The sequence below is a fragment of the Aspergillus melleus genome (genome assembly GCF_016097325.1).
Source record: "Aspergillus melleus strain CBS 546.65 chromosome Unknown contig5, whole genome shotgun sequence".
Taxonomy (NCBI): domain Eukaryota; kingdom Fungi; phylum Ascomycota; class Eurotiomycetes; order Eurotiales; family Aspergillaceae; genus Aspergillus; species Aspergillus melleus.
Genome location: NW_025763374.1, coordinates 680756 through 706585, shown reverse-complemented (window position 1 = coordinate 706585; position 25830 = coordinate 680756). Strand labels below are relative to the sequence as shown.

At 48.5% G+C, this 25830-nt stretch overlaps 10 protein-coding genes across 11 annotated transcripts; 8 read left to right on the top strand and 2 right to left on the bottom strand.

Moving 5' to 3' along the window:
* Positions 1-2672: 2672 nt before the first annotated feature.
* On the top strand, positions 2673-4531 carry LDX57_008744 (uncharacterized protein; the record flags this gene model as incomplete). The annotated part of the gene is made up of 4 exons (XM_046090466.1): positions 2673-2893; positions 2945-3274; positions 3333-3932; positions 3991-4531. 4 exons carry the CDS (start codon positions 2673-2675, stop codon positions 4529-4531), a joined length of 1692 nt encoding a protein of 563 aa, XP_045946441.1.
* Positions 4532-8410: 3879 nt separating this feature from the next.
* On the bottom strand, positions 8411-10174 carry LDX57_008743. 2 transcript variants are annotated; one of them, XM_046090464.1, is made up of 3 exons: positions 9789-10174; positions 9033-9733; positions 8411-8975 (listed from the first exon to the last, which is right to left on the bottom strand). In XM_046090464.1, exons 1-3 carry the CDS (start codon positions 10091-10093, stop codon positions 8440-8442), a joined length of 1542 nt encoding a protein of 513 aa, XP_045946439.1. In that variant the 5' UTR covers positions 10094-10174; the 3' UTR covers positions 8411-8439. The 2 variants fall into 2 exon arrangements, with proteins under 2 accessions (XP_045946439.1, XP_045946440.1); XM_046090465.1 differs by having other exon boundaries at positions 9033-10174.
* Positions 10175-12085: 1911 nt separating this feature from the next.
* LDX57_008742 (uncharacterized protein) lies at positions 12086-12397 on the top strand (the record flags this gene model as incomplete). The annotated part of the gene is made up of 1 exon (XM_046090463.1): positions 12086-12397. The coding sequence occupies one exon, from the start codon at positions 12086-12088 to the stop codon at positions 12395-12397; it is 312 nt and encodes a 103-aa protein (XP_045946438.1).
* A 594-nt stretch (positions 12398-12991) lies between these two features.
* On the top strand, positions 12992-13186 carry LDX57_008741 (uncharacterized protein; the record flags this gene model as incomplete). Its single annotated transcript, XM_046090462.1, has 1 exon — positions 12992-13186. One exon carries the CDS (start codon positions 12992-12994, stop codon positions 13184-13186), a length of 195 nt encoding a protein of 64 aa, XP_045946437.1.
* Positions 13187-13202: 16 nt separating this feature from the next.
* LDX57_008740 (O-methyltransferase) lies at positions 13203-14562 on the top strand (the record flags this gene model as incomplete). Its single annotated transcript, XM_046090461.1, has 5 exons — positions 13203-13326; positions 13394-13517; positions 13575-13596; positions 13672-14104; positions 14195-14562. 5 exons carry the CDS (start codon positions 13203-13205, stop codon positions 14560-14562), a joined length of 1071 nt encoding a protein of 356 aa, XP_045946436.1.
* A 331-nt stretch (positions 14563-14893) lies between these two features.
* Positions 14894-16929, top strand: LDX57_008739 (uncharacterized protein; the record flags this gene model as incomplete). Its single annotated transcript, XM_046090460.1, has 2 exons — positions 14894-15629; positions 15683-16929. The coding sequence occupies 2 exons, from the start codon at positions 14894-14896 to the stop codon at positions 16927-16929; spliced, it is 1983 nt and encodes a 660-aa protein (XP_045946435.1).
* Positions 16930-19635: 2706 nt separating this feature from the next.
* Positions 19636-20451, top strand: PPI1 (cyclophilin peptidyl-prolyl cis-trans isomerase Cyp2; the record flags this gene model as incomplete). Its single annotated transcript, XM_046090459.1, has 4 exons — positions 19636-19678; positions 19862-20031; positions 20104-20210; positions 20271-20451. 4 exons carry the CDS (start codon positions 19636-19638, stop codon positions 20449-20451), a joined length of 501 nt encoding a protein of 166 aa, XP_045946434.1.
* Positions 20452-20714: 263 nt separating this feature from the next.
* LDX57_008737 (zinc-binding alcohol dehydrogenase family protein) lies at positions 20715-21755 on the bottom strand (the record flags this gene model as incomplete). The annotated part of the gene is made up of 1 exon (XM_046090458.1): positions 20715-21755. One exon carries the CDS (start codon positions 21753-21755, stop codon positions 20715-20717), a length of 1041 nt encoding a protein of 346 aa, XP_045946433.1.
* A 1943-nt stretch (positions 21756-23698) lies between these two features.
* LDX57_008736 (uncharacterized protein) lies at positions 23699-24178 on the top strand (the record flags this gene model as incomplete). The annotated part of the gene is made up of 3 exons (XM_046090457.1): positions 23699-23764; positions 23823-23934; positions 23991-24178. The coding sequence occupies 3 exons, from the start codon at positions 23699-23701 to the stop codon at positions 24176-24178; spliced, it is 366 nt and encodes a 121-aa protein (XP_045946432.1).
* Positions 24179-24671: 493 nt separating this feature from the next.
* On the top strand, positions 24672-25730 carry LDX57_008735 (uncharacterized protein; the record flags this gene model as incomplete). The annotated part of the gene is made up of 1 exon (XM_046090456.1): positions 24672-25730. The coding sequence occupies one exon, from the start codon at positions 24672-24674 to the stop codon at positions 25728-25730; it is 1059 nt and encodes a 352-aa protein (XP_045946431.1).
* Between the last annotated feature and the right edge of the window lie 100 nt (positions 25731-25830).

Below are 25830 nucleotides of genomic sequence, written 5' to 3'. Positions count from 1 at the left end.
GAGGGGAAATTCGTAAATGAACCCAAGACCGAGAACGCGTCTGCGGCCGAATCAGCGATCGCTAAAACTGCGGCAACTGCAAGACTAACATGGCTATATTCCTGAGGTTCCCGGAAAAACCAATTGCCCACCATAGCAACATGGGACTCGAATTACCCCCTGCAACCCAGGGGCGCAGTCGGTTTTCTTCCTCCGAGTTTAACAACTCCCAACTGTCTGGCAAACTGAATCCTTTATAATGTCCGACGTGACTCCCGAAAGTGCAGGTTGGGTTATTGACGACATACGACGGCGCAATGGTGGTGTATCGGATGAAGACCGTGCAGCAACCCCTGCCGGTGTTTTGCAAGCTCTGGACGCATTGCGAGAGGACTTGTTTTACCGGATTACTACTATCGGAAACCCCGGTTCAAAGCTGATCGTGCACCTGATATCAAGAACGAGCCTTCTCGCATATGACAGAGCGGAAGCTAGGGGAGAAAACGGCTATTTGGAGTTCACCCTGACGAAAGACCACCTTATGATTGACTCCAACGATAATGGATATTGTGGTGAAGCTATAACGGAACTGTGCAGGCATCCCTTTTCGAAGAAATGCCCGCTCTTCACTCAGCAACAAGTTCTTGGGGCATTTCAAATTGGAACCAAAATACACATTCAATCGGGACCGTTCTCATTTTCCTTTCAATACACACAGGGGAACAATATGATGGACAAGCTAACGCCCAACCGTGAACAATCTGAGTCGCTTCCATCTAATGTGTATTCCCGGATTACAATATCTTGTCTCCAGCCAGGGCAATTCGAAAGACTAGCCAATGATTTCCGTCGTCTACAAACCAATGGATTTCTGCTTTTCGATTCCAAGTGCACCTTTTTACGTTTCAAAGTCCATCCACCGGACGCAAATTATGCCCAGGTACAATACCAGATCACAAAACAGAAATGCAGGATGTCCTTGACCAGAACTTCGGAACCTGTTCCACTCAAGCAGAGCTACCATATATTTTCAAAGGAAGTCGGCTCATTGTGTTGTTTTGGTGGGGCAAAGTACAATAAAATTTATCTGGCGTTTCCTATAGACCAAGAGGCAAAAGTCTTGCTTAGTCTTGGAGGTTATCTGAATATTGATGGCAATTGCGCTCTCTTTCCTGGAGATGACCAGTTTGATGTGAACTTTCCGCTGCACTGTCCCCATATGGAAACTAGTGGTCTAACTGAGTACTTAGTTTATTATATGCGTGTCAAGGCAGTGCCCCTTTTGCCAAGTTCCTGAGGTCCCACCTGACTTTCTCGCTACTTTCCTCTGCGAGAAGATGGTCTTGCTTTCCACCCAGGAGCCTATGCAATATGAATGGGTTCAATACATCCCCAAGGCAGACCTCGTGGGAGGAAAGTGGAAAGCGATGTTAAATCACTTGTATAACCACCTTGAAAAGTGCAGGATCTATAAATCAGAGAGTGGGAAAAGAATGCACCTATCTTCCCTTCGCTACCTTGGGCCGGAACACTGCGATCAGCACGGGAAGCCGCTCTTTCCAGATCTCGACCAGGAGCTCTATCTCTCAACCAGATACAACCCATATCTGGAGTTTCTGAAGCCTCTCGGAATTCGAAGGATATCAAATGATGAGTTGTTCGATCGGATCAAGGAATATTACAAACCAGAGACTCGGACGTTCAAGCCCTCTGGGAAGGATTGGAGCGCACGAGTTGCCCGGCTTCTTACCTCGTGGTTAGAATACGACACTAGCAGCCCGTTGGCGACCAAGATAAAAGATCTCAGATTTATCTCCTTGTTTGATGTCCCTGTGCTTCTAGGTGTTGACTGCCTGGCCAATCCGTGGCGAGCTGAATTGTTCCGAAGGCGCGATGTGTGGCTTCCCTTTGACACGAATGGGAATCCCGTTCCTGCACTCCCTAACATTTGTCGGATCTACGAGCACGACGCCCCAAACTCCGAATCCACGAGGCCATACAACCTACTTGGTATCTGTTATCCGCAGCCGCAACAGGTGATGGAAAAAATCGAAGCCTGGAACCATTCTTTTAGATTCGACATATCGGTTTCGGAATCGCGCGATGCACTCCTCTATTTACGCGCTAATATGGCTGAAGGTGCTGCGACCAGGGTCCCCTGCCTGCCCATGGTTGATGAACAAAACAAAAAGGTAATCACAAGAGGCAAAATGAGTCAATGTAGTTGTGAATTGCAGACGGATGTCTATTTCCCATCGGAGCACGACCACGGAATAAGTGAAATTGCAGCGAAGGTGAACATGATACCTTGCGCCCCTAGGATCCATGTCTTGAACGAGGGTTTGCTTGATCCAACACCAGGTCGGCGACAAGGCAAGCCTGTTTTATCCACTGATTGGGTTTCATGGCTGGAGAATGCGGCATTAGTGCGCCGCGTGCCCAGGTTACAAAATAGTCAGGACCCAAATCGCCTATCCGAAATTTTCGAGACAATCATAAAGCACTACCCGGGAATGCTCCTAGACGTGCTGCGATCTCACTGGGCTACATACAAAATGGAATTAACACCAGGGATTGCTTCAACGGTCAAGGCAACGCCAGTTCCCACATTGGATGGAAACAGATTGGTTTCTGAGTGCTATGTGCCAACGCCTGAACTACGCGTGATGGCGTTAAAAGTGTTTCGATCCACAATGGGCTTGCCATTCTTGCTACTCAGTGAAGACCCCTTGGTTGAAGAAGTCCAAAGTAGGTGGGATTTCCTGTCAGTGTTCGGCGTGGTGACGGAGCCAACCCCAGAATTCTTTGTGGGTATCTATGACCAAATTGTAGGAAAGATCTCACTGGACGATGCAGCATCAGAGTTTCAAGCTCTTTACAGTATGCTTTCAAAGAAGCCTTCGCATGACAGATTGTATGTCGAAATTCACCCATATCACCGGTTGAAATATAATAACTGTTATAGGGCCTTCTTCAATGCAAGAAAAGAGATTTACGTTCCCTCCGGAAAAACAGGGCATGCGAAGCTTGTGCCCCTTCAGCACTGTCTCTGGAATGGCCCTTGTTGGTTACAAGCTTCGTACGTACTGTCATATGTGAAGGGATACTGCGAGAACCCACAAATACAGACTATGCTCAGGGTAATACTCAATCCCACTGAGGCTGGCTTAGAGACGTATATAAAGGAGTTGCGATATCAGCAGGGTATTGGGATGGCCAGCTTTCCCCATATAGAAAGGATTTATGCGCACCTCAGTGAAGATAGCATGGATGAAGCGGATCTAACCACTATGCGGTAAGTCTACGTTCCGTATAATATCGAACCATGGTCAGAATACTCAACGCCAACTTAGGGATTTGTTTAAGAGGCACAAGCTTGTCTACCACCCAGACAGTCTGAAGTGGTATAGCCCCCCAGAATGTGCTTGGGCATTATCTTCGGACGATTCCAGAATCTCCATCGGACAATACTACCCTCAGTTCCGTGAGCTGTTCATGGCCAGACTTCTGATTGGAGATTCAATGACCCGATTATACATCTCGAAATTGAGCGAAATAGTGGGTAGGAGAGCTTCCAGCCTTGATGAGCTTCTATCGGTCATGCAAAAATTCGATGATCTTCCACTGTCGCTATCTGACATTGGTTTACTGAATCGCATCAAGTTTCTACCAATTGTTGGTGTAAGCCAGGTTCAGTATTATTCCTCGCCAAGGGATGAATTCTTTATTGTTGACCGTGATGGCTGGCCCTCCAATTTTAGAGGCATTGTTCCAACCCTTCGGTTTAGAGTCGATCAGGTTCAACGAATCCGGTCATTTCTAATTCGTGTTGGGCTGGAAAACCGATTTATAACCGTTGCAGGATTGAAACAGACTTTTGTCTCGCAAGAACGCATAAAAGGGTTACCACAGCTGACTTGCGATTTCCAAGACCGAGCCGCCGCGCTATGCAGGTATGCGGATGATCTAATAATGCTACCCAGCTGATCGAAAATAGCTAATTTCAAACAGATGTGCTACGTTCTATGCCAGCGAGAACGCCATGCAGCAACAAGAATTATACGACCTTTTCCGAGCATCATTGATTTATGAGAGCCGCGATATCATAGCCAGATGCACCATCCCGACAGCTGATGGGGCCACGAAGTCAATCGATACTCCTGACATGCTCCATGTACAATACGAAAGCGGAGAGCTGCAGCTCGTTGTTCCAAATGACATAACCCAAAGACAGATTTGCTTCGCAACGCAATTGCCTGAGGCCTTGGCTAGTTTATTCTCTGCAAATAGCCCAGAAGCACGAGGAACGTTCGCAACGATTCTTCGGGAGCCAATTGACAACTTAGACAGTATCTTGGATAGCTATGGTATTCCAGAGCTTTCGGAAGTATTCGTGGATGCTGAAGAGTCTGTCGAGTCTGAAACCAGCATGGAGGAGGTGGATGAGACGCTTTCCATCTCAGATAGTAGTCTCACCGAGGAGCTCATCGATCTGGTAGATCATATGGACTTAGACACGGATCCTGAGGATTCTGTCGAGCCTGAGGTGTAGGAGTTTCAAGTATCAGGAGACGGTCAACCTGATACCTGGTATTCCTACATGAAGCTAGCATGTAGGGGCTTGGTGAACCATTTTCTAACCCGGGTTAAGCCTCTATAAACGCTGAAAATTCTGCCCGCTCGGATAATCTACTTTCCTGGCTTAGATGCGTAAAGCAAGATAAATATACATTAGTGGATCTAATATGCTGCCACGATGCCTCTGCTAGAGTAACACAAATTCTTTTAAATATTCACACCCATTTCTTACGCTCGTGCCAACGCGGAAAGACTGATTTATGCTTGCCTCAAACAAACGATGATGGATATTGCGATGAAGACGTAAGTTACATGATAGATTGTATTATCGGCTCTACCTTTTAGATAAGCATAGTAAGATGGAATGGTTGATTGCACTGGAAAAGAATATATCATGAAGCGGGCATTCAGAACCGCAAGATCGGACCGAAGCAGTACCGATCCTCCGGTACGGTCCCTATCCCTAGGTAATATTTGGGAACCCGTTCATTGTATAAATGTGAGATAGTGAAAAGACGAGATAAAGCAAAGTCTTGCACCAGGCGTCACTCCATCTAGATAAAAGTCCGCAGGCTATAAATTCCGATTGCAAGCGTCTTACTTCGTAAGAGCTGAAGTTGTTCACCTCCCATGACACGATATAGGACGGTCTGTCGAACTACCCATTGTTCCCATATAATCTGTGTTGGACTGCCAGTCCTCGCTTGTATCGACTTGCACCTTTCCTCGTGTATTTTAGCGCTGCAGATCAGTGGATATAGCCCCGCTGCAGCCTGCGAGAGCTTCATAAAATTCAAGTGCTTCAACCTCTGCAGTTCTATCAATCTGCGATCAATCTCTCCGGGTCGTCGGTATCCATGGATTTGGCTCGCTGGAATGCCTGGGTACCACCAGCATTTGCCTTGTTCAGTTTCGAGATATCTTTTCCTGTACTGGTCGCATGGAATGATACATCTGGAAAACACAGCCTGCCAGGCACGAGTGCCGAATGTGACGCACGGAGAACCGACTGGATCCTCTATATTTGATGCTATCGGTGGGAGAGTGGGTTGGCCTTCTATGACTGGACGTGGCTCATAGCCTATTGTCATTGCTTTTCTGGCCATGTCGCTTTCGTGCATGAACCTATCGATGAGGCGAGTATAGATATCACTAGCGATGGCGACATGGTCAGCTTGATCGGCTTTCTCAAAACCAAGCTCTTTGTCATAATTGAATCGTGTTTGTCTCGTAGAATGACAGAAATTGTGACTCACAGTATCATTGTACTAAAATTGAGAAATTTCCAGGGAGTGATGGTAAGCGTTATTTATCTGCTCCTCAAGCAGGAGCTGCAGGACATCAACCCGAAGACAATTTCGATACTGATTCTAGAATAAGATTGGCTAAAGAAGGCGTCCTTCTGTGAGAGGCATGTAATGAAGAAATGTATTGGAAGAGGTGGTTGAGAAGGAGGGAGATGAAGCCGATCAGAAGGGATGTAAAGTGAGTGGGGATTCACTGTTCAGCCATTCACTTCTTCCTGACAGGAAATTCCCAGCTGCACGCAATTTTTCTCACACTGATCGGTACTTGTCTTACCTCCTCTTCCTACCATTTATTTTTCAAATCGACTACCATTTCTAATAGCCCACCAGGTAATCTTGGCTGCAACAGAAACGATGGATGCCACGATTCAGGGGATAGAAGACTACACACAACTGAGCAATACCTTAAAGGATTTCAAGACAGCTATCAAGATCAGATCAGCTGAAAGGTGTCTCTGAGCTTCTAAGTGTGTTCCCGTTCCTTCAATCGTCGATTAGATAGAACATAGCTGATCGGTATGGGGCTTTCGTCAGAAACATACAATGATGGGATGAAAGATGCTCGGCAGAACAAAGCCCTTGTTCGCGTTCGAATCAACGCGATTTTATTGATAACTCTGTTTACCGCAAAGAATGACCAGAGCGACCGGCTCGATGGAGCTCCAAGAAAGTACTCTTCTAAACTCCACTTTCAACTTCAAACGCCGCTCAAGCTTTTATGGCTTGATGCCGATGGCAAGCCGGTTGTTATATCGGGGGCGGCTGAGTACAACATATGGCAGAGCGAAAGAAGCGGCTTCCGAGAAGCGAATCCTGTTACTGTAGAAGCGAAAAGCACAGCCAGGAGTAATGGCCGCATGCGAAACTGGGCGTAGTGATAGGACAATATGGGGTATAAGCACCCACAGCAACAAGTGGGAGCTTATACGTTTAAACCCCGATTTGACCGTAAGATGATACTCCTAATAAAACCAACCAGGCTGACAAAAACAGTATACACTAGAAAGACCAGCATACTAAAGGTCCTCGGACGAAGCCCACGCGGATCTACAAGAACAGACACGGTCACCTTCCGTATATTGTTACTACACTGGCTCAAATGTTTGGGCAGACGGCGATCACTTCGCCTACAGTATCACGATATACTCAGGAGGAGTCAAGAGAAAGACCCTCTGTTGAAGTAGACAACGGGAAAGGTTGTCCGCAATCAAGAAACAAATTTGCTTGTTGTAGAAGCGAAACCGTCTGCCGGTGATAAGCTCGAGCAATGCCTTTGGTATATGGGTAAGTATCTACCAAAGTATATTTGCTTGTTGTTAGGTACAACAAGTTAATGTATATAGTACATAATCTGGACATATCTAGTGGGCGATCGGTTCCGCCCTACACTCCTCGGGAGAATATTCGCCGAAACGGCGGTTCTATCGCCGACAGTCTCACTAGCATCAAACGAGGAGTCACGGAAAAGATCTTTTGAGAATGTGGAAACCTAGCCAGGGATAGGCTAGTGTCCTTCGGGACCTCTTTTTTCTGTCTATGCTTTTCTCTTTCCTCCCCCCACGACCTTTCTTTTTCTTTTCATTGTTGATGTGTTTGTGTTCCTGTTCGGGAAAGCTAGGCTATATCTTTTACTTCACCATTCTTACTGTATAGGTCAATTATAGGCCTGACGGTTCTTCTGAGCCCACCATTCTTTTTAACAGGCCAGCAATTGCGTTTGATTGAATTGCTAGAAACGAACGTACTAGCCGATTCTGTTGTGATACTTCATATACTCCAATTGGTTGTAGGGGACCTGATCAGACATTGAGAATTCGCAGTTGATAACCTTCGATTGGTAGCCTGAAATGTTGCTACCAATCATTTCACCATTGTCGAAATGGACCGAGATCGAGTAGTTCGCCGAATCATGAGTTGGGCAAGAATATGGTGCAATCCCTCAGCATGTTCCTCTGTATGGATGGTTACTGGCTCCTCCCCCGTGTTAAGGGGCGGAGGGAAGAGCTCTTGTTAAATAGTTTTCTGTGTGCAGAGAGCAGATTGTCCTCTCCCCCTATTGCTTCCTAAAAAGTCCCTTGATACTCGGACTTATTAGGAGCTGCTGGACCTTTTGGCAAAAGTGGCGGAAGTATCCTTGTAGGTTATGGATGCGGTTAAAGAATTGGATGGCAGTAGAGAGAAGAGAAAAGTCCGGCTGAATGTCATGCAAAGGTGGCTAATTTGAGACACTGCATTTCGCAATATGTGACCCTCATCGATAACTACCGAGCCAAAACATTTTGCCAATGAGTTGGCTGTTGATCGCGTGCCTTTTCGTGTACCTTTCGCTCTTGAAAAGAAACTTGTTTGATCATAAGTTGCGATGGACTGATACACTTTCAGTATGCCTACAGGTCCACAGCATGTTCTAGTAGAAGATATATAACCGCTCTCGAACACCCAGTTACTGTCAATCTCAGACAACGTTAACAAGGAGGAGCATATGAGCGATAAATAATTTCATATGCCATATCTTTAATCTAGAACATTTTTCTAAGTAATGGTGCCCATCTACCACTACATAAAATGGTTCAACTCATGCCTTCCCACCCCTCCTCCCAAAATACATCCTCCCCTGCCACCTCCTCAACCTCTGTCCAAACACCTGCAACAGCAAGATAAACGCCAACGACCCAAACGTAATCGCCGCCTGGACCCCCAACGCCCGGGCCGCCCCAATCCCCTCCACCCATTCGATCTGGATATACGTCGCCATGAAACCGCCCCAGTTGCGACTCGCCGTGACCCACGCACCGACTTCCCCGGACCCCTCGGGGTAGCAGTCAAGTAGGTAGGCGTTCACGGCCGTCGTGATGATCATGAGACTGCCGCATTGGAGGGCTGCGAACACGGCGATCACCATGTAGTGCCAGTGGCGGTCGAATGCGAAGCCGAGGATGATGAGGCTAACGCAGCAGAGAACGGTGGCTGGGTAGACGATAATGAGTCGGGCTTCGGGGTGTAGCCGGCCTTGGTGTCGGTGGGTGTAGAATGTGCCGACTGCGTCGTGGAGGTAGTGGCCGATGAGCCAGCCGATGATGACTCCGACGATGCCGAAGAAGTAGAAGTATCCTGTGTGTATGTTTAGCGTAGGGACGGAGTTGGGGCTGTGGGAGGGGGATGACCTACCTATTCCGCGGGTCGAGAAGCCGTAGTCGTTGGTTAACCAGATCCCGATCGTGGTGTTGACTCCGATCACCCATGCGAAGCTGAGGAAGTAGAAGATGAGAACAATCAAGACAGGGATCTTGGTGATGGCCACGATAGGTCGCATTACGCATTGGAGAAAGCTTCGCTGTCGCCAGAGCTGGACTTGCTGAGCACCGGTTAGACGAGCGAAGTACGATCCTCGAGGTACCTGTTGACCTTTGCGTTCGAAAAGCGTCTCATCGAGGAGGAAGACGAGAAGAAAAGCAACGGCAGACATGATCGTACACAGCCAAAACGCCCATCGCCAGGATACATCGGCGACGATGAAAGACGTGAGCAGTGGTCCCAAGTACGGACTCAGGATAATGAAGAACTCGATACAGTTGATCACCTTGAGATGCTCATGGAAGAAAAACATATCTTTCACCCAAAGAAGAGCCGCGCCTTGTCCAACGCTGCAGAACAGCCCGTTTATGATACGAGCGGCGAGATATGATTCGAAGGACGTGGCCGCAGCCGACCAGGCGCATGTTCCTACCATCACAGCTTGAAAAATGAGAAGTATTGGCATTCGACCAAAGTATCCGACCAGCATAACCACGATCAGTCCACACGCTCCGATTGCGAAGAGGTTTCCGACGACGGCTCGCTGGACGTGCTCTTGGGGGAGATTCCATTGCCTGTATCGAGTCCATTCGATTAGATCGGTCTTCCAATTACATATATGCTACTCACATGGACTGGGGAATAACTGTAATAATCGCCGTCCCTCCCGTGTAATCGGCCAGAAAGGCAATATATGCCATAATTCCAATGATGAGCCATTTTTTGCCAGAGCTCCAGTTCAATGGGTCATCCGGCGTGTCAAGCGGCTGGGGGATGAGAACGTGTCGGCCATCTGCGCTTGTTTTTAACCCCGATGCCTGGTTCGGATATCGGCTTGGATCGGTCACATATCCTTCCAGGGCTTCTGCCTCTTCGTCAATCTCAGTGGACTCGACCTGTAAAGGGGGTTTTTCTTCGGGCGTTGCAGAGGACATCTTCGTGGAGAATGAACTGCTGGGAGAATGACGTGGGGTGGGAGCTGGGCAACTGGTAAACGATCAGTCAAAGACAAACAGAAAAAGAAAAAGCAAAAAAAAAACTGGGAGCACGACAGGTACCATGTTAGACTCAGTTTGTTTGGTGACAATCAACCCCCTACACATTCATCTGACCCCCTGTTCATATTCCCTTCAGATTGCGTATACGATGTAACCTAGACAAGTCCAGGGTACCTAGGCCCTCAGAGAGCCAGCTGCAAAGCCTTTCATGAGATATCCACGGAGGAAATTCAATTGCAACCCTGCTCAATTGGCCCATCCAATGAAATGCTTCCTTTCCAAGGGTAGACAAATAACAGCTTGTTGATCAGTTAGATAACTGCGGAGTAGGTGATACTAAGGCCATTCACTAAGCCATAAAGGCCACCAAGCCATGACGATCAGCAACAACGGGGGCTTGAGAGTCGTCCCGTGTGCAGGGATTGTCGGCGCCCTAAATGTTTAATCCCAGTAAGCCTCTGGCCGGCTCGGCGGAAGTTACATCGTCCCGAACCTAGCGGCCAAAGGCATGCAATGCGGCGCAGGTCGTGGTATCATCTTCCCTGTAAAACAAAAATCACGCATATTGAAAATAGAGCAGATAGTCGGCCACCCCGAGCGAAAATGGCATGGGACAGTAGTGCCAGGGAGAAGACGTCGGGAGGGCTGTTGTTGTGAGGCACACGAGCTCGGTAGGTCCTCACATGGTAACAATCTCTACGTACGCTTCCCTTACGTGATAGATTCATTCTATTAAGACCCGTATTGACGCGGTCGTACCCCTTAATAACCAACCCCTGCCTAGATCAAGGTGTATATCGTTACATAGCACAGGGAAAGACGCCAGCTTTTGTGGCCAAGAAATCCGACAGCATGGTCCAAAGCTTTCGAGGCAGGATAGTGTGAGGACAGGACATCTCAGGCTCTGGGAATAACGATTTAGCATGAAGGTAGTCCAGGACATTCTAACAAGCACTCCGTCAAGGACGCCATGTCGGACACATATGGAGGTCGCGGACCTCTTTTGCTCGGAGTGACATGGGCAGAAGCATCACTGACCCTAGTCCTGTTCGCTCTGCGGGCAAAGACAGCCTCAATATGCCCACCCGAGAGCATGACATCCGGTATCTTCGGCCTGCGGTGGGATTTCGTTTGGGCGCTTTTTGCTCTGGTTGGTTATGTCTCCCCATAATTGAGAGTCTCTAACACTACAGAAGATGATTGCTCTAGCTGCACAATGCACAATGACTGTGAGCGTCAGGTACGGGCTTGGGATGCACCAAAGCATGTTGTCGGATTCCGATATCGTTCAGACGAACTTCTGGAGCTGGATTGCTCAGGCGATCGGGATCGTGGATCTGGCTGTTGCGAGGTGTGCGGTGATTGCTTTCCTCCTGGCCCTGCAAGCACGTACCCACCGCAAGGGACGATGGGTTCTGTTCTTCGTGGGCGGAATTCAGGGGGCTATTAATATCGCCGAGATAGGTGTTATATTCCATCAGTGCAATCCACCGCGGAAACTTTGGGATATGAGTGCTCCCGGGGCTTGTGATCTCATCGATATTTGTTTACATATTGGATACTTTCAGGGAGGTAAGTGCGTCCCAATGCACCCAGATAAAGTCATTGGCCTAACGTAATGATAGCCGTTGGAGCAGCAGCTGATATCTTCCTCGCCTTCTACCCCGTCTACATAATCGGAAGACTTCAAGAGATGAGGTTATCGTTAAAGATTGGCCTCTGTCTGCTGATGAGCGGTGGCATAATGTACATATCTCATCATTCCCTCCTTTATAATTCCACACCTCCGAAACAATGCGACTAACGATCTGAACCAAACGCAGCGCCGGAATCGCAGGAATAAACAAAACGATCGCCATCGCCAACATCACCGAAGCGACCGACCAGACCTACGCAATCGCCCAGCTAAACATCTGGGTCCTTACCGAGATGTGGTTCATCCTGATATTCGGCTCGATTCCAGTCCTCCGACCTTTCTTCGTGCGGTTCTCCCAGAGCATCAAAAGCGCCGCGTATGGGAGTTCACGCAATCGGTCCCTGCAGCCTCATTCGGGTTCAAATAATGATGCTTGGATGTATTTGCGGGATCGGCCGCATCGATCGTGGGTTTCTCGGGGGAAGGAGGATAGTAAGGGGACAAATGGGTTTAATAGTAATAGTCAAGAGGAGATTCTGGGGTTTGAGCTTAGGGATCAGATTGTGGTTACGCGAAACACAACTGTCATCGAGGAGAGGCAGTGATTAGTTTTACTGTGCTGCAAGGGTATCATTCTGGATTGGTAGACGGATATTAACCTATTCATCATGTTAATAAATGTACTAATCAGAGCATTCGAGGTCGAGGGCTCCTTGTGACACCTGGCATCTATATGTGGTAGGGGGCCAAATACACACAAGATTTGTGTAGCCTTCACCAATGAAGCAGAATGATATTCAGCAAGTACTCCGAAGGCGAGCAGCTAATCCCAACACCTCAGTAAATTAGGATTACGCACGCCTCAATCCCAACAAAGCCCATCCCATCCCTCTAACCCTGATAAGAAACAACCGTCCCTCACCCCCTGTCGAACCGTTACCCGTTCCAGCAATGCCGCAGTCATATCACGGCAGGGATAATCGTACCTTTGTCTTCCGAATGTAACTTCGATAGATTGGCTCCTGATTGCAAATGAGACAAGCAAAACAAGGTTGACTGTCCCACGAACAAGCCACTATGACATCTGCGAGCCGAGACCACTATTTAAGAGGTGAATGGACACCGGTTTGTGCTCCCCTCACTCTCTGCTACATTTTCATTCTTTGGACTGTTGTTAGAGCGAACAAGAAAACAGCAAGATGACAATTTTCGACGACATCACCGACGTCAAAAAATTAGCGGAAGCTGAAGCGGCCGGGGACGTGAATGCCCACGGCCAGCTGCTAGCCGCGATCCGCAAGCTTCAGTTAACGGCCGAGAAACCGGTGGAGACGACATCTCGGGTCAATTTTCAGGCATGTTTTCAATCAACCCCTCAATTCCTGGACAGTTAGACTGACGAGACAGATAATGCAAAATATCTGCGTCCGCGTTGCGGTCGAGCAAAAATTCCTCCAAGCCATCGCGGAGAATGACAGCCCCATTACCTCGGCAGAGATAGCGCGGGGAACAAATACGGAGGAATTGCTCATCGGTAATTAATCTAATCGATCTGGATAATGTGGATTCCAAAGTGTCAACCGTGGTAACAGTGTGATCAGTGCGCGTGATGCGGGTTATGACGGCGATCGGCTTTGCGGATGAGACGGCACACCAAACGTACGCTGCGAACGAGGTGACTCGGTTTGCGATCCTGCCGGGGTCAATTGCGGCCGTGAAACACCAGTAAGCTTGGGTATTCTCAATTGGGCTGCGGTGATCATGCTGATAACTAGTTGCTAGCTTCGAGCCTGACTTTGGCATGGTAGGTTATCGCGGAATCCGACCGAACATTCTACTCCGTGGGTTACTCCGTCGTATGCAGTACTGACCAAAATAGGGAGCGAAGCTAGTCGACTACATGCGCGGCCCTGGTGTCTCGCAATTCGCTGACCAGCCGGATGAAGTCACCCTATTCAAATATGCGCACGGTTTCGACAAGATCTTCGGCATGCTGGAGGTCAACCCCGAGCAGAAAGAAGCGTTTGACGAGTACATGGCGGCGCGACGACTGGTGCAGCAACCGCAGTGGTTTGAAATGTACCCGGCCGCCAAGAAATTGAGAAACGTACGGTCGCAAACAGACTCGGTGCTGCTAGTCGACGTGGGCGGTGGACCAGGTCAAGAAATGGCGCGATTCAGGCAGCGACACCCGGAAATTGCAGGTCGGATCGTCTTGCAAGATCTTCCCCTGACATTGAACCGGATCGAAAAAGTTCCGGAGGGAATTGAGCCGATGGAGTACGACTTCTTCACACCGCAACCAGTCCAGGGTATGTCATATCACGTGATCCCGGGGGGAGAAGAACAGGTGGCTTCTGGAAAAGCGACGGAAAAAGTTGCTAACGCGGGGGAAATCACAGGAGCACGGGCATATTTCCTCCGGCAGGTGCTGCATAATTGGTCCGATGCGAAGAGTATCCAGATTCTCTCCCGGATTGCAGACGCCATGGATGCGGACTATTCGACGCTGCTGATCGACGACTATGTGCTTCCCGATACCGGGGCCGGGTTGCGGGCGGCGGAGATGGATATCCTCATGTGGTTACATACGGCGGGGTTAGAAAGGACGGTCTCGCAGTGGAAAGCGCTATTTGATGCAGTTGGGCTCGAGTTGGTGGGGTTTTGGAACACCGATAAGAGCGATGAGTCAGTGTTGGAAGTGCGAAAAAAGGCAAAGAACAGGGAGAACAGGGCGAATGGTGGACCCGCGATGGTGGCAAAGCTCTGAATCTAGGAGGAAATCAGCACTTGGGGGCTGCACGTCAATGAAACCGGACAGGTTAGGTGCGGTCAGTATGAGACAGCAGGTTAATAATCACGAGTCGGTGAAGCAATTCTTGACATTCAGACCGAAAAGACCCACTGACAAGTCAGGCACCACCGAGTGATTGGTGCCAGTTCAGCAATTGGCGGGGCACCCGCCTTGCAGCCCTAATTAGCCTCACGTTCTGGCGGATTCGGTCCCAGTCACAGTCGACTAATCGCTCGCTCGAATGGGCCTCCCATTATTATTCTCCCCTCAGTCCGTCCCGGAATCCTACAGTTGGAAACCATGCATCATGAACCCTTTCAAGAAAATCGATCGACTCACCCCCGAATCCTCCCTTGACAGTACGGGATGGGCTACCAAAATCCTCGACAAAGCCATGGTGGCCGTCGGCTCCTACGGCGACAAGGCCGTCTACGGGGCCTGTGCAGTGGGGATGGCCGGTGCCATTCATGCCACCGCGGCAGGCGCGATTGCCTACCAGGTGGTCCAGGGAGTCGGGCAGCTTCGCCAGATTGCTGGCCATCTGGACGGGATCAACAACACTCTGGCGAGGGATCATGCCCTTAACGCACCTCCAGCGTTCGCCGACTTCGTCTATAACATGGTCAAGAACATGATTGGCAGTTCGTCCTCTAGCGCTTGGTACTTTGTGTACCATCCCGACACGTACTGGACCCATCATTTCTCGAATCAAATCCGCTCCGAGGGACCACTCGGCAAGCGCTTCATTGGAATCTTCCAGGATCTCGATATGGTCGTCATCTTCATGCGTGCCATGAGAACGGCGCTTGCATCAGACCCCAAAATGCAAGAGGATCCCCCACATTTCAAGCTTCTTATCCCGGCCTACTATCCCATTGTCATTACCTCGCCTCTTCAGTTCCCCAAGGATCTGGAGCCCTTCAACCTGTACTGCGACACGCACGACGGACAGCCCTTGGTCTGGATGAACTTACCTGGGGTCGAGAAAGGAATACATGACAATATCGGGCTTTACAAGCCGCCGCAGAGCCTCCTCAGCAAGCGTGAGCTTTCCCTATAGTTTCTGTCGTCCGAACCATTCTAATCCATATGTCAGTCTTCGGCTCGAAACAAAACACAGGCCCGCGAACCTTGGGTACCATCGGTGATGTCGACGGAGGAAAGCTGTACGAGCTGACCGATCGAAACGTCAACATCGAGCATCTCGCCGAGCACGAGAGAAAGAAGTATAACAGAAGAGCCTCTCGCTCAGCCAGCAGTCTGATAAGAGAGAATCTTGCCCGACTTGACGATGACGAACCTCCTCCTTACGACCAACATTCTTTCTGCAATGGCAATAATCGACCCATCAACCGGAGAAACACCAGCGCCAGCAGTACTCAGAAGAATGAGTTCGCCCGCGCCAGCAATGAAGAATACCCCAGATATGAGAACACCAGAGAGTACCAACCATACGAAGCGGACGAAAAGACAAACGAATTTGCCCGAGTCAGCAATGAGGACTATCCCCGATACGAGAACAACAGAGAGTATCAGAAATATGGGACAGACGAGAAAATTCCTCTTTGCGGACGAAACGAATTCTCAAGATGCAAGAGCGAGGAGTATCCCAAGTATCCCAACAACAAAGAATACCAGAAATACTCCGAGGACGAGAAACGCCCGAAGTCCGAGAAGAGCGAGTTCGAGCATTGCCAGAACGAAGAATATCCGAAATATCCCAGCGACGAGGAATACCAGAAATACCCCGTGGACGAGAAACGCCTGAGATTCGAGAAGAACGAGTTCGAGAACTGCAAGAAAGGGCAGTATCCGAAATACGAGAACGACAAAGAATATCAGAAGTACGAGGTTGACGAGAGACCTCCTCTCTGTGGACGAAGCAAGAGCCAGGAATACTCGAGATACCACAGCACCAAAGAGTATCAGAAATCCAGCAAGGATGAGAAGTCGCCGAAATCTTCTCCGAGATCTTCGAAGGATGAATTCGAGAAGTGCAGGACCGACGATTACCCCAAGTACAAGGAGAACAAGGAATACCAGAAGTATGACGAAGAAGAGGCGTCGGACAGATGGATGAGCGACGACGGCATGGACAACGCTTCTACCATCGCGTCAGTTGCCTACCTCGACGAAGACGAGGAAGAAGGAGAGGCATCTGATCGGAAGCCAAGGTATCATTCTCGTCGACACAGGTCTCCCCGATACAGTACGACATCTTTCGTCTCGAGCCTTGCTCCCTCCGAGAGTGTTTTCTCCTCCACCCACGGTTCCCACAAGGGATACCGTAAGAAGCGCAGACACCGCAGACGCAACCACAGCCGGACTCGGTCGAAAGCCTGAGGCGGCATTTGTACCCATATCGCGTTCCTGATCAGAATGGGTGGACTTCTGCTTGTCTCTTGCACTTTTGTAACAATCTCGAGTGTTGCCTGGTTTCTAATATTCGGAGAACGCGTTTCTCTTCCATCAACTTATGCATAATGACCCGCTTCATCTTGATCTCCACTTCACTCGTTTTCCGTCGAATTTTCCCGCATCATGAAGCACATTGAGATATGAATATAAATGACAACAACAATATATGTGCAATATGAATTACCCTTCGATTTCGTGATCCAAATTATACCATTTTCGCGCGTTCAAATCAGACCTATTGTTTATCAGCAGCCTATCCTTTAACGAGAGTTTCCTCCTACATCTGCTTCAGCGACAGGCATACCAGACATTGTAATAGACTCTTCAATCTGCGCATGTCGAATTTCATGGCCCGCAGGTTGCAGGGAGGTCGAACCAGTCATTCGCGACCGCAAGGGGTAGTGTCAAATCCAAGACTCAAAGCTCAACTTTCAACGCCACTCCACATGACATAACTATACATGAAAATACTTGAAACATAATATATGGAAAAAAAAAAAAAAAAAAAAAAAAAAAAACAGCTATTACTCTAGCAGCAGTATGACAACATGCAACTCTCTCTGATCTCAAGGGAAGGTTGCCGTCTGCTCTCGTGGCCGATCATCAACAAAGATGGCGCGAGGACCGGGGAAAGGCAACCACTCGAGCTCAGTAATCACTCTCCTCTCTCCGTTTCTGCCTTTCCTGTCGCTAAACTCGCTTGACGATCACAAGTTCGGAGGGAGGTGGAGTACGATTCCGGGGTCTCCGGATCTCATGCATGCATACATGCATGAAATGAGCGGGTATCTGGACACTCAAATGACCGCGACGAGGAATCAAAGTTTGACTCATCCAATTTCGTAATCACCCTACCCCTCGACTTCTTTGAGCCGGGAATATTCTAGTGGACTAACCGGAAAGTGACTCGACAGTTTGCTTCAACGGATAGACTGCCAGGGACCCGATTTGTTTGTGCCCCGCGGAATTTTGGTCTATGCATGGAGCCTTTGCTGTAGCCTCTTTCTATTGAGCTCGGGAACACAGCTGAACGGTAGGGATTCCGAAGTCGGCGTAGGTAACCGATAGAGCAGATGGAGTCTGGGATGGTGTAGTCGTCGAGGGGCCTATTCTCACCCGTTCCCGCAGATATTACCAAATCGTAGATCCCATCAACTGTCTGGTAAACTCTCGACTGTTTGCTTCGATCTATCTTGTCTCGTAATGTATTCGCGATTCGCGTTTCCGTTTGTCGCGTTGCTCCTTCATTTCGCAGCAGTGTTCCTTTTTGGACCCTGCAGAGGATTCTGTGATGCAATCATTATCATTCTTTTCTTCGTTTCCATCAGGCCCGGCCAATCTAAGACATTCGACATCATAGTTACATCCGTTAGATGTCGAGAGCTTCGTCTTTGCCCCTTGCTTGGGCCTGGACTCTGAAAGCTGGAGCACATCGTCATTGAGTCAGTCTACTGAGGTCATGGTACATAAAACTCAAGCTCATGGGCCATGTGTCATCGACGCAAGGTACCATAGTGGCGAATCTTCCTCTTGATGTACGGTGACATGGAAACGTCGCTGGGTGAGATGTTGTTGGGGTGACCATTATTGTTGTTGATGAGGGACGACGCGTCTCACGCGTTGTGTCGACTGCCGGATTCGGTACTTCTTATCACGTGATTGTTTGTCAGCACAAAGGTGCATGGAGTATGATCTTTTCAATCTTCCTATACTTTTGGGGGTTTTAAATATGATATACTGATCTCTGTTCAGTGATCCTCTGTCCTATTCAAGTTGTAGTAATTAAACCCTTCATCTTCAGGGCGGTCAGTGGATATATATATATTTGTGCGGCTTCATGAATGTATGCGAATCTATGTCACCAGATAGACAAGTTCAATATGTAAAAGCGAAAGGAGTTTTAAATCTGTATAGTAGAGTTATTGCAATAATCGAGTAACTATACAAATGATATATTCGCATCAATTTGTGTGTTGATCAGACAGCCTCCTTAGGTTGTTTCGATACTTCTCTCCTTTGGGTGCTTTAGAAGAGTTGATTGGTATTGGTAGAGAAACAGCCTCTAGCGTGGGGGTCATCTGGTTCTGCCTTGAAAGGAGATTCAGCTTCAGGTCTAAGTTTACTAGATAAAATGAATAGCGCTCTTGTTCCAGTGCTGACAGAAGAGGGATCCGGGATTCCCTTTCTTGAGAAAGGTGATCTATAACGTATCTTACAACTACAAATCGTCGCTGTTTGGACCATACATAGTAGCTAGAATCTTCTACTAGAAGAGACAACCCCGAGCAGCAGGAGAAACCGAGTAGCGACGTGATCGCATTGACCTTCGATTCGCTTCGGTTCGTGTGTCCGATGACGTCATTGATCTACAGCGAACGAGAACGAACCAATGATGGCTATCCGAGTGGCCCAAAGGCTCTTCTGAATGGCTTGGATGGCATCATCCTATGAATGTTCTGGACCGCCTAACTGACGATCCGCAATGGTGGGGTAAGCTGGCTGGGGTCTGCTTGTCCCGCTTCCGTCCGCTTCTGTTCTCCCACTTCTTCCTCTTTCATCCCCTCTTCAACTCTCAACTGCAACACTGAACCCCTCCCTTTTCTCCGCGACTTCCATCAAACCGCTTCCAAAATGTCTGGCAACACTAAGGCTTTCTTCGACGTCAGTTACAATGGTAAGTCTTCTGTCTGTTGCTGTCGGTTTTGTTTAGAGGAAATCCAGTAAAGAGGACGCTTTTACCCCTCAATCCTTAGCAAACCTCGAATACAGCTTAGATGTTTTCTCCATCTATATTCATCCAATACTGTCATCCTTTATCCAAGATCTCTTGATTGACCTTATTCTGTACTCAATATAGGACAAACGAAACGTATCAACTTCAACCTCTTCGAGCAAGAGGTCCCCAAGACTGCCCGCAACTTCCGTGAGCTCTGCACCAAGGCCCAAGGCTTCGGCTATGCGGGCTCTGGCTTCCACCGTGTGATTCCCCAGTTTATGCTCCAGGGTGGTGACTTCACCAACCATAACGTGAGTTCCGTGGCTCTCAGTTCCGATCGACAACCCCCGCGTGGAGGCTGACAATCCAATCTGGACAAACAGGGCACTGGTGGCAAGTCCATCTACGGCGAGAAGTTCCCCGACGAGAACTTCAAGTTCAAGCACACCAAACCTGGCCTCCTCTCCATGGCCAACGCTGGTCCCAATACGTAAGTCGGCACGATCCCTGATTGTCAATTTGTTCGACTGCTAACGAATTGAATTTAAAGCAACGGCTCGCAGTTCTTCATCACCACCGTTGTGACCTCGTGGCTCGATGGCAAGCACGTCGTTTTCGGCGAGGTTGCCGACGATGAATCCTTTAATGTTGTCAAGGAAATTGAGGCTCTTGGCTCTGCTAGCGGCAAGCCTAAGTCTGAGATCAAGATCGTCAATGCTGGTGAGCTATAGACGTATGCTGGGTCAGGGTGGCTTTCTACGAGTAGGTCAGGTGACGTGAAATGTCTATTTATATCAGAGAATAGAAACTAGAAGATCGGTTTCTTCCTATATTTATAGGGATACATAGTCTAGACCAATCTACTTGTCCCGTAGCATCGTAGCCACTTTATCTAGACAAGCAAAGCAGGCATGGACTGCACACAATAATCAGGGCAATCGAGGTATCTGATGCATACTACCATCCCAACAATCTGTACATACAGGTATGCCATCTATAAATGAATGTGGGTCTTGGTCACCCTGCGTCCATCTCTGTAGGCATCCAAAACCTCATTGACATTCTCAGCCAAGAGTCCCTGCTTGACCACATAGTCCAATGGCTTAATTTGACCACCCTCAAGGTACCCGGGAAGTCGCGACCAAAACCCGGCCGCAAGCTCAGGATGTCCATGAGAGCTGCCAAACACATCACGTACATCGAACCCTGCCTTCTTCCCCTGGACCCTTGACTCATCGACTGGATCACGGGGCAAGAGACGAGCTAGAGCACCTCTCTTGCTGTTCGAGAGGGCATTCAGAGCTAGGAACAAGCCATCGGGAGGGTTAATAGCATCGTACGCATACACCAGATCATCGCCGACTATATCGCGAATCTGGGCAACGATTGCCTCCTCTCCAGCGTGGCGGTCGAGGACATGGGTAGCGCCAAAGGACTTCAACTTCGTCTCGTCGCCGCCCACCACCACAATGCGTCCGATGTTCGCGAGTTTGGCCAGCTGCACGCCGAATTTACCACAGTTAGACCCCCCTCCGACGATCAGGATTGCCGTATTGGCGTAGTCGAACTCCCTTGCCTCAGCAGTCCACGGCGCAGGGATATTCAGCGTCTTGAACAGAGCCACTAACGGCGCGATAACATTCGTAGGTAACGTCGCAGCTTCGTCGTCTGTGACCGAATCCGGAATCTTAGCGAGAGATCCTATATCCGCAATGGCGTATTCTTGAAGGCCATTCTGCGTGGAACCCGGTAGGAATGTTGGTTGATACACGACGCGATCGCCGACCGCAAGCTCAGTGACTCCGAAGCCTAGTTTGTTGACCCGGCCAACGACGTCGTGGGTGATGATGGAGGGGAGATCTCCTTCGGTCATCAGACCCCAGTCACGGCCCTTCTGGTCGTGAGGGTTGATGCCGGCAACAGCCACTTTCACTTGAACCTGGCCTACGGCTGGCTCGGGGATTGGTCGGTCGTTTACCAGAGTGACAGGCTTATTGAGCTCCGTGACAACGATCGCTTTCTGAGTGGAAGACATGGCGGAGTTATGCGAGCGATGAGTTGGTCTAGACAACTAAGTAATTGTGATGGTGATTATGTGTGTTATGGCACGGTCAACATGAGTTAGCAGCGAGTATTTATGCAGCACAAGGCTGACGCTTACCTACCGTTTACTAATTCACGAAAAAGGATGAGAGCAATTTGTCAAGTGAATGGCACCAATTTGTCAGGATATTCGTCTTATGGCGCGACGATTATTAATAGTGAATACGGACTCTTGGGACGGATCCTTCGGTCGCCTGCTGACAGCCATGTTCTCAGATAGGGCGACATATGCCATGCGATAATCCTAGGACTGGACTATAGATTGCGGTAATCGAACCTGGTTTGAGGACAGATCGAGCTACTTTCCACATTAGCACGTACTTCGTACTCCTGCCAATTTATGGTTAAGTTCAGGAAGTTCAGTCCTACCATGTCCGGTATTTCCTAGGTTTAGTAGCTTGCTGTAGGGAGTTCCATGGGCATTAGAACATGCAAGATCCCCAAAAAGTCTGTCTCTGGGTTAGATCTGGCAGTTCTACCCGAGATCCAAAGCCTGATTCTGGTCTATATTATAGCAGTATTGTCTACACCCTGGCAGAAGTCAGTATTATGTTATACCTATCCTCTCCCTTACCTTTTAGAGGGCTACCTACATATGAATATCAGATCCGTGGTCTAGCTACGGATACTAACACTAGCCCTCAGCGTCGACAAGTGTGCTTAAATATTCGAAAGTAAAAACCAAAGCTTCTTATGCAGAATATTGAAACGCGGTAGAATTCCTTTACAACAGTTCCAGATTTCTAACTATTTATACAATCAATAGACTTGTAGGAAGTCCCATACTCTCCTAAGAGTACTACAGACTTTTTGGTCCCTTATATAAGACTTAAGGTTAGTTCTAATTCCCATCCACGGCGGGAAGTCCCAGGTCCCACCGTGGGAGTCCCGTGGGAGATGTCAATGTCTTGTACAGGCAGTGCAGCTGCTGCATCCAACGTCTCGAAGCAGAGGAAATTCGAAGAAAATAACATCAACTACAAGAATTACAGAAGACGCGAAAAGCTCTCGATAAGGTTTAGGTAATTCCATTCCAAAAGCGGGTAAAAAGCAGTCCCAGATATATTATAGAAGTCAGAAGAAGAGAGGCCTTCTACAAGATCTAGTATCAACCCATAGCCTTCTTTCATCAAGTTCTCCAGGTTTGGACGTTACGTTAATTTGCTGTAATTCGGAGGAAGGTAAATTCTACTATTCACAACTCAAAACATTAGGTCTTATAGACAAGATGAATATCAGATGGATTGGATCAAGCTGATTCGATACGGAGTTGATTCTGTATACGAAGCTCTATTATCTATTTGATCGAGTCTTAATTGATAACCAAAATCAACCTTACACGCATAATCAAAACCCCCTTTACCCTTGGAGGACAAGCTCCGCCATTATACCAAACCTAGCCCAGAATTACAAATTCATTACAATGGCCTCTGCTTTAGCATAAAAAGTCGTCAGTACTACTCCTCACAAACCTGCAACGAAGACCCCTGACAGGAGGCGGGGGATGTAGCCCCACGGTAGCCCACATAAATCGCCATACCTAGAACAGCACAGCTTGCGAGCACTAAAATAATTCAAATTACATATCGATACTACCTGGCACTTGCCATTGCGGAGAAGGGCCAATTGTTCGCCCGCCCCTCATTGTAATTGCACTCCATAGTTTACTGCTCCTCGTTAGACCGACCATGCCCTGTCGATCAGCACAGGCCGAATTGTACATGCCGAGGCTCGGATTGGCGGAGAACACCCATTTAGGATTGAGCGTGGTGCCTATATCCGTGGGTTTCTCTTTCTTTTTGCAATTGCTTGCATTCAAAATACGCTAATTCGACCGTGGCATACAACACGCTCACTGTCCTTTATCCCATCAAAATGTCAAACCCCGCTCTTCTCAAAGCCGCCGGATATGGTTCCATCGTGTTCGCCCTGAAGCACGCGGTAAGCATGACCTGAACCTTGACTACTATATACCGCCAATCATCTAATCATTTTTTAGTCTACCGCAAGACAATTCCAGAATCTCCGCCAGTTCCAGGACCTGCCTGATATCGCATACACGTGCAGTACCGTCGGATGGTACCAAGGCAGCGCCTATTTGGTTCTAACCGGTAGATCATCACTTTTCACACGGATGATTGTCGAGTCTAACAGCTCAATTTCTTAGGTCTTCTTAATCTCAACTGGGCACAAAACCCAGGCACTTTGAATGAGCCCCTGAACCGGGCTATGGCTGCTCTGCTTGTGCTTATTGCTTGGTCTAGCTCGACTTGGTACCTGCGTAGGGGACAGAAGGCGAGTGGGATTCTCACGGCCGCGGCTGGTATGTTTCAGGCTTGGGCAGCTTTTCACTGATTGTCTTGTTTGGGACGTCTGTGTATGAGATATTCTTTCTCACAGTATAAATGATGGGTCATTGGACTACTGCATGCTCTACTATGTATCTGTACATTCTCTGATTCAAATCGAACTTGGATTTTGCCACAATACATCTGGCCAACATATCTCGTTTCTCTTCATCGAAGGCAATGAGCTCGCAAGCTCCACTGTAAATAAGGTTTTTCGTCTGTCGGAGTGACTGTCAAGCCGACCCCGACTGGTGTCTGTCTCCACTGCTGTCGGAAAGTGCCAATCCTGAAGTTCAAAAACTGGCAATTAGATGGGTCGACCCACTAGAGCCATGCTGTGTAGTTTATGACGGTATTTGCTCGACCTTATTGCATAAACGTTAAAGGCGATTTCAAATAATGCGAAAAACGATAGTACGCAGTAGAGTGCTATAAGATTAAGATGCCCAGAAGTCTACAGATTTCTGTTTTCATCTCTGAATCATTCGGACTACATCAACATGACAGGGAACATTTCAATGGTAACAGGCGCCAGCGGCTTCATCGCCAGCCACGTTGTTCAACAACTACTTGAAAATGGCGACCAGGTCCACGCCACCGTTCGCAGTACCAAGAATAAAAAGAAAATCGGGCATCTCCTCGACATGCAAGAACGATGGCCAGACAGACTACATTTATTCGAAGCGGATTTGCTTGTCGCGGGCTCATTTGAAGCTCCAATGCAGGGTTGTTCGGTAGTATATCACATCGCCTCGCCGTTTTTCATCGAGAACAAGATTCGCGACGGCCAGAAGGAGGTTGTTGAGCCGGCTCTGAAAGGAACGCAGAACGTACTCGAGGCAGTCGAGAAATGCGAGACGGTCAATCTTGTGGTTTTGACATCGTCTGTCGCTGCTGTCTTTGGCGATAATGCCGATGTGCTGGAAATGAAGAACATGACACTCTCTGCAGATTATTTCAACACTACGAGCTCCGTCACCCACAACTCATATCCCTACTCTAAGGTGGTCGCTGAAAAAGAGGCATGGAAACTGTACGAAGCCCAGTCAGAACCTCGACGCTGGAAACTCGTCACCATAAACCCGGGGCTTGTCCTTGGACCATCCTTATCTCCAACCTCCGAATCCGGTAGCCTGGCTCTACTTGACCAGCTCTTACGCGGACAGCTATTTCTGGGCGTGCCTGATTTGTGGTTCGCGATCGCTGATGTACGAGACGTCGCAACTGCGCATACTCAAGCTGCCAGTGATCCAGATTCTCATGGTCGCTATATCTTGGCCGACAAGACATCGCATAGTTTTGTTGAACTCGCTCGCATAATACGGTCATTCACGCACTCCTTTATGATTCCGAAAAATAAACTCCCAAATGCCTTAGTACGTATGTCTGGGCCAGTGCTTGGTTTAAGCCAGAAGTGGCTGCGACTAAACCTTGGGATTCCATTCGACATTGACAATCGGCGGAGCGTGGATGAATTGGATATTGTTTACAGGCCTCTGGAGGAGACATTGTTAGATCATTACCGGTCTTGGAAAAGTGGCCAGGCATCCAGGCATTAGCCTTTTCGGTTATCTAGTATTGACAGTATAGCTGGTTGTCGTAACAAACTGTTAAGGCATGAGTCTACTGGCTATCAATTTTTCGGCCATCTGTATAGGC

What these genes read in the sequence shown, in the direction of transcription:
- LDX57_008743 (XM_046090464.1), bottom strand. Translation starts at nt 10,093, where the DNA reads ATGTCCTCTGCAACGCCCGAAGAAAAACCCCCTTTACAGGTCGAGTCC. An exon ending in ACAGTTATTCCCCAGTCCAT is followed by an intron (nt 9,734 to 9,788) that starts GTGAGTAGCATA and finishes GACTCGATACAG; the next exon opens with GCAATGGAATCTCCCCCAAG. An exon ending in CTTCTCGACCCGCGGAATAG is followed by an intron (nt 8,976 to 9,032) that starts GTAGGTCATCCC and finishes ACATACACACAG; the next exon opens with GATACTTCTACTTCTTCGGC.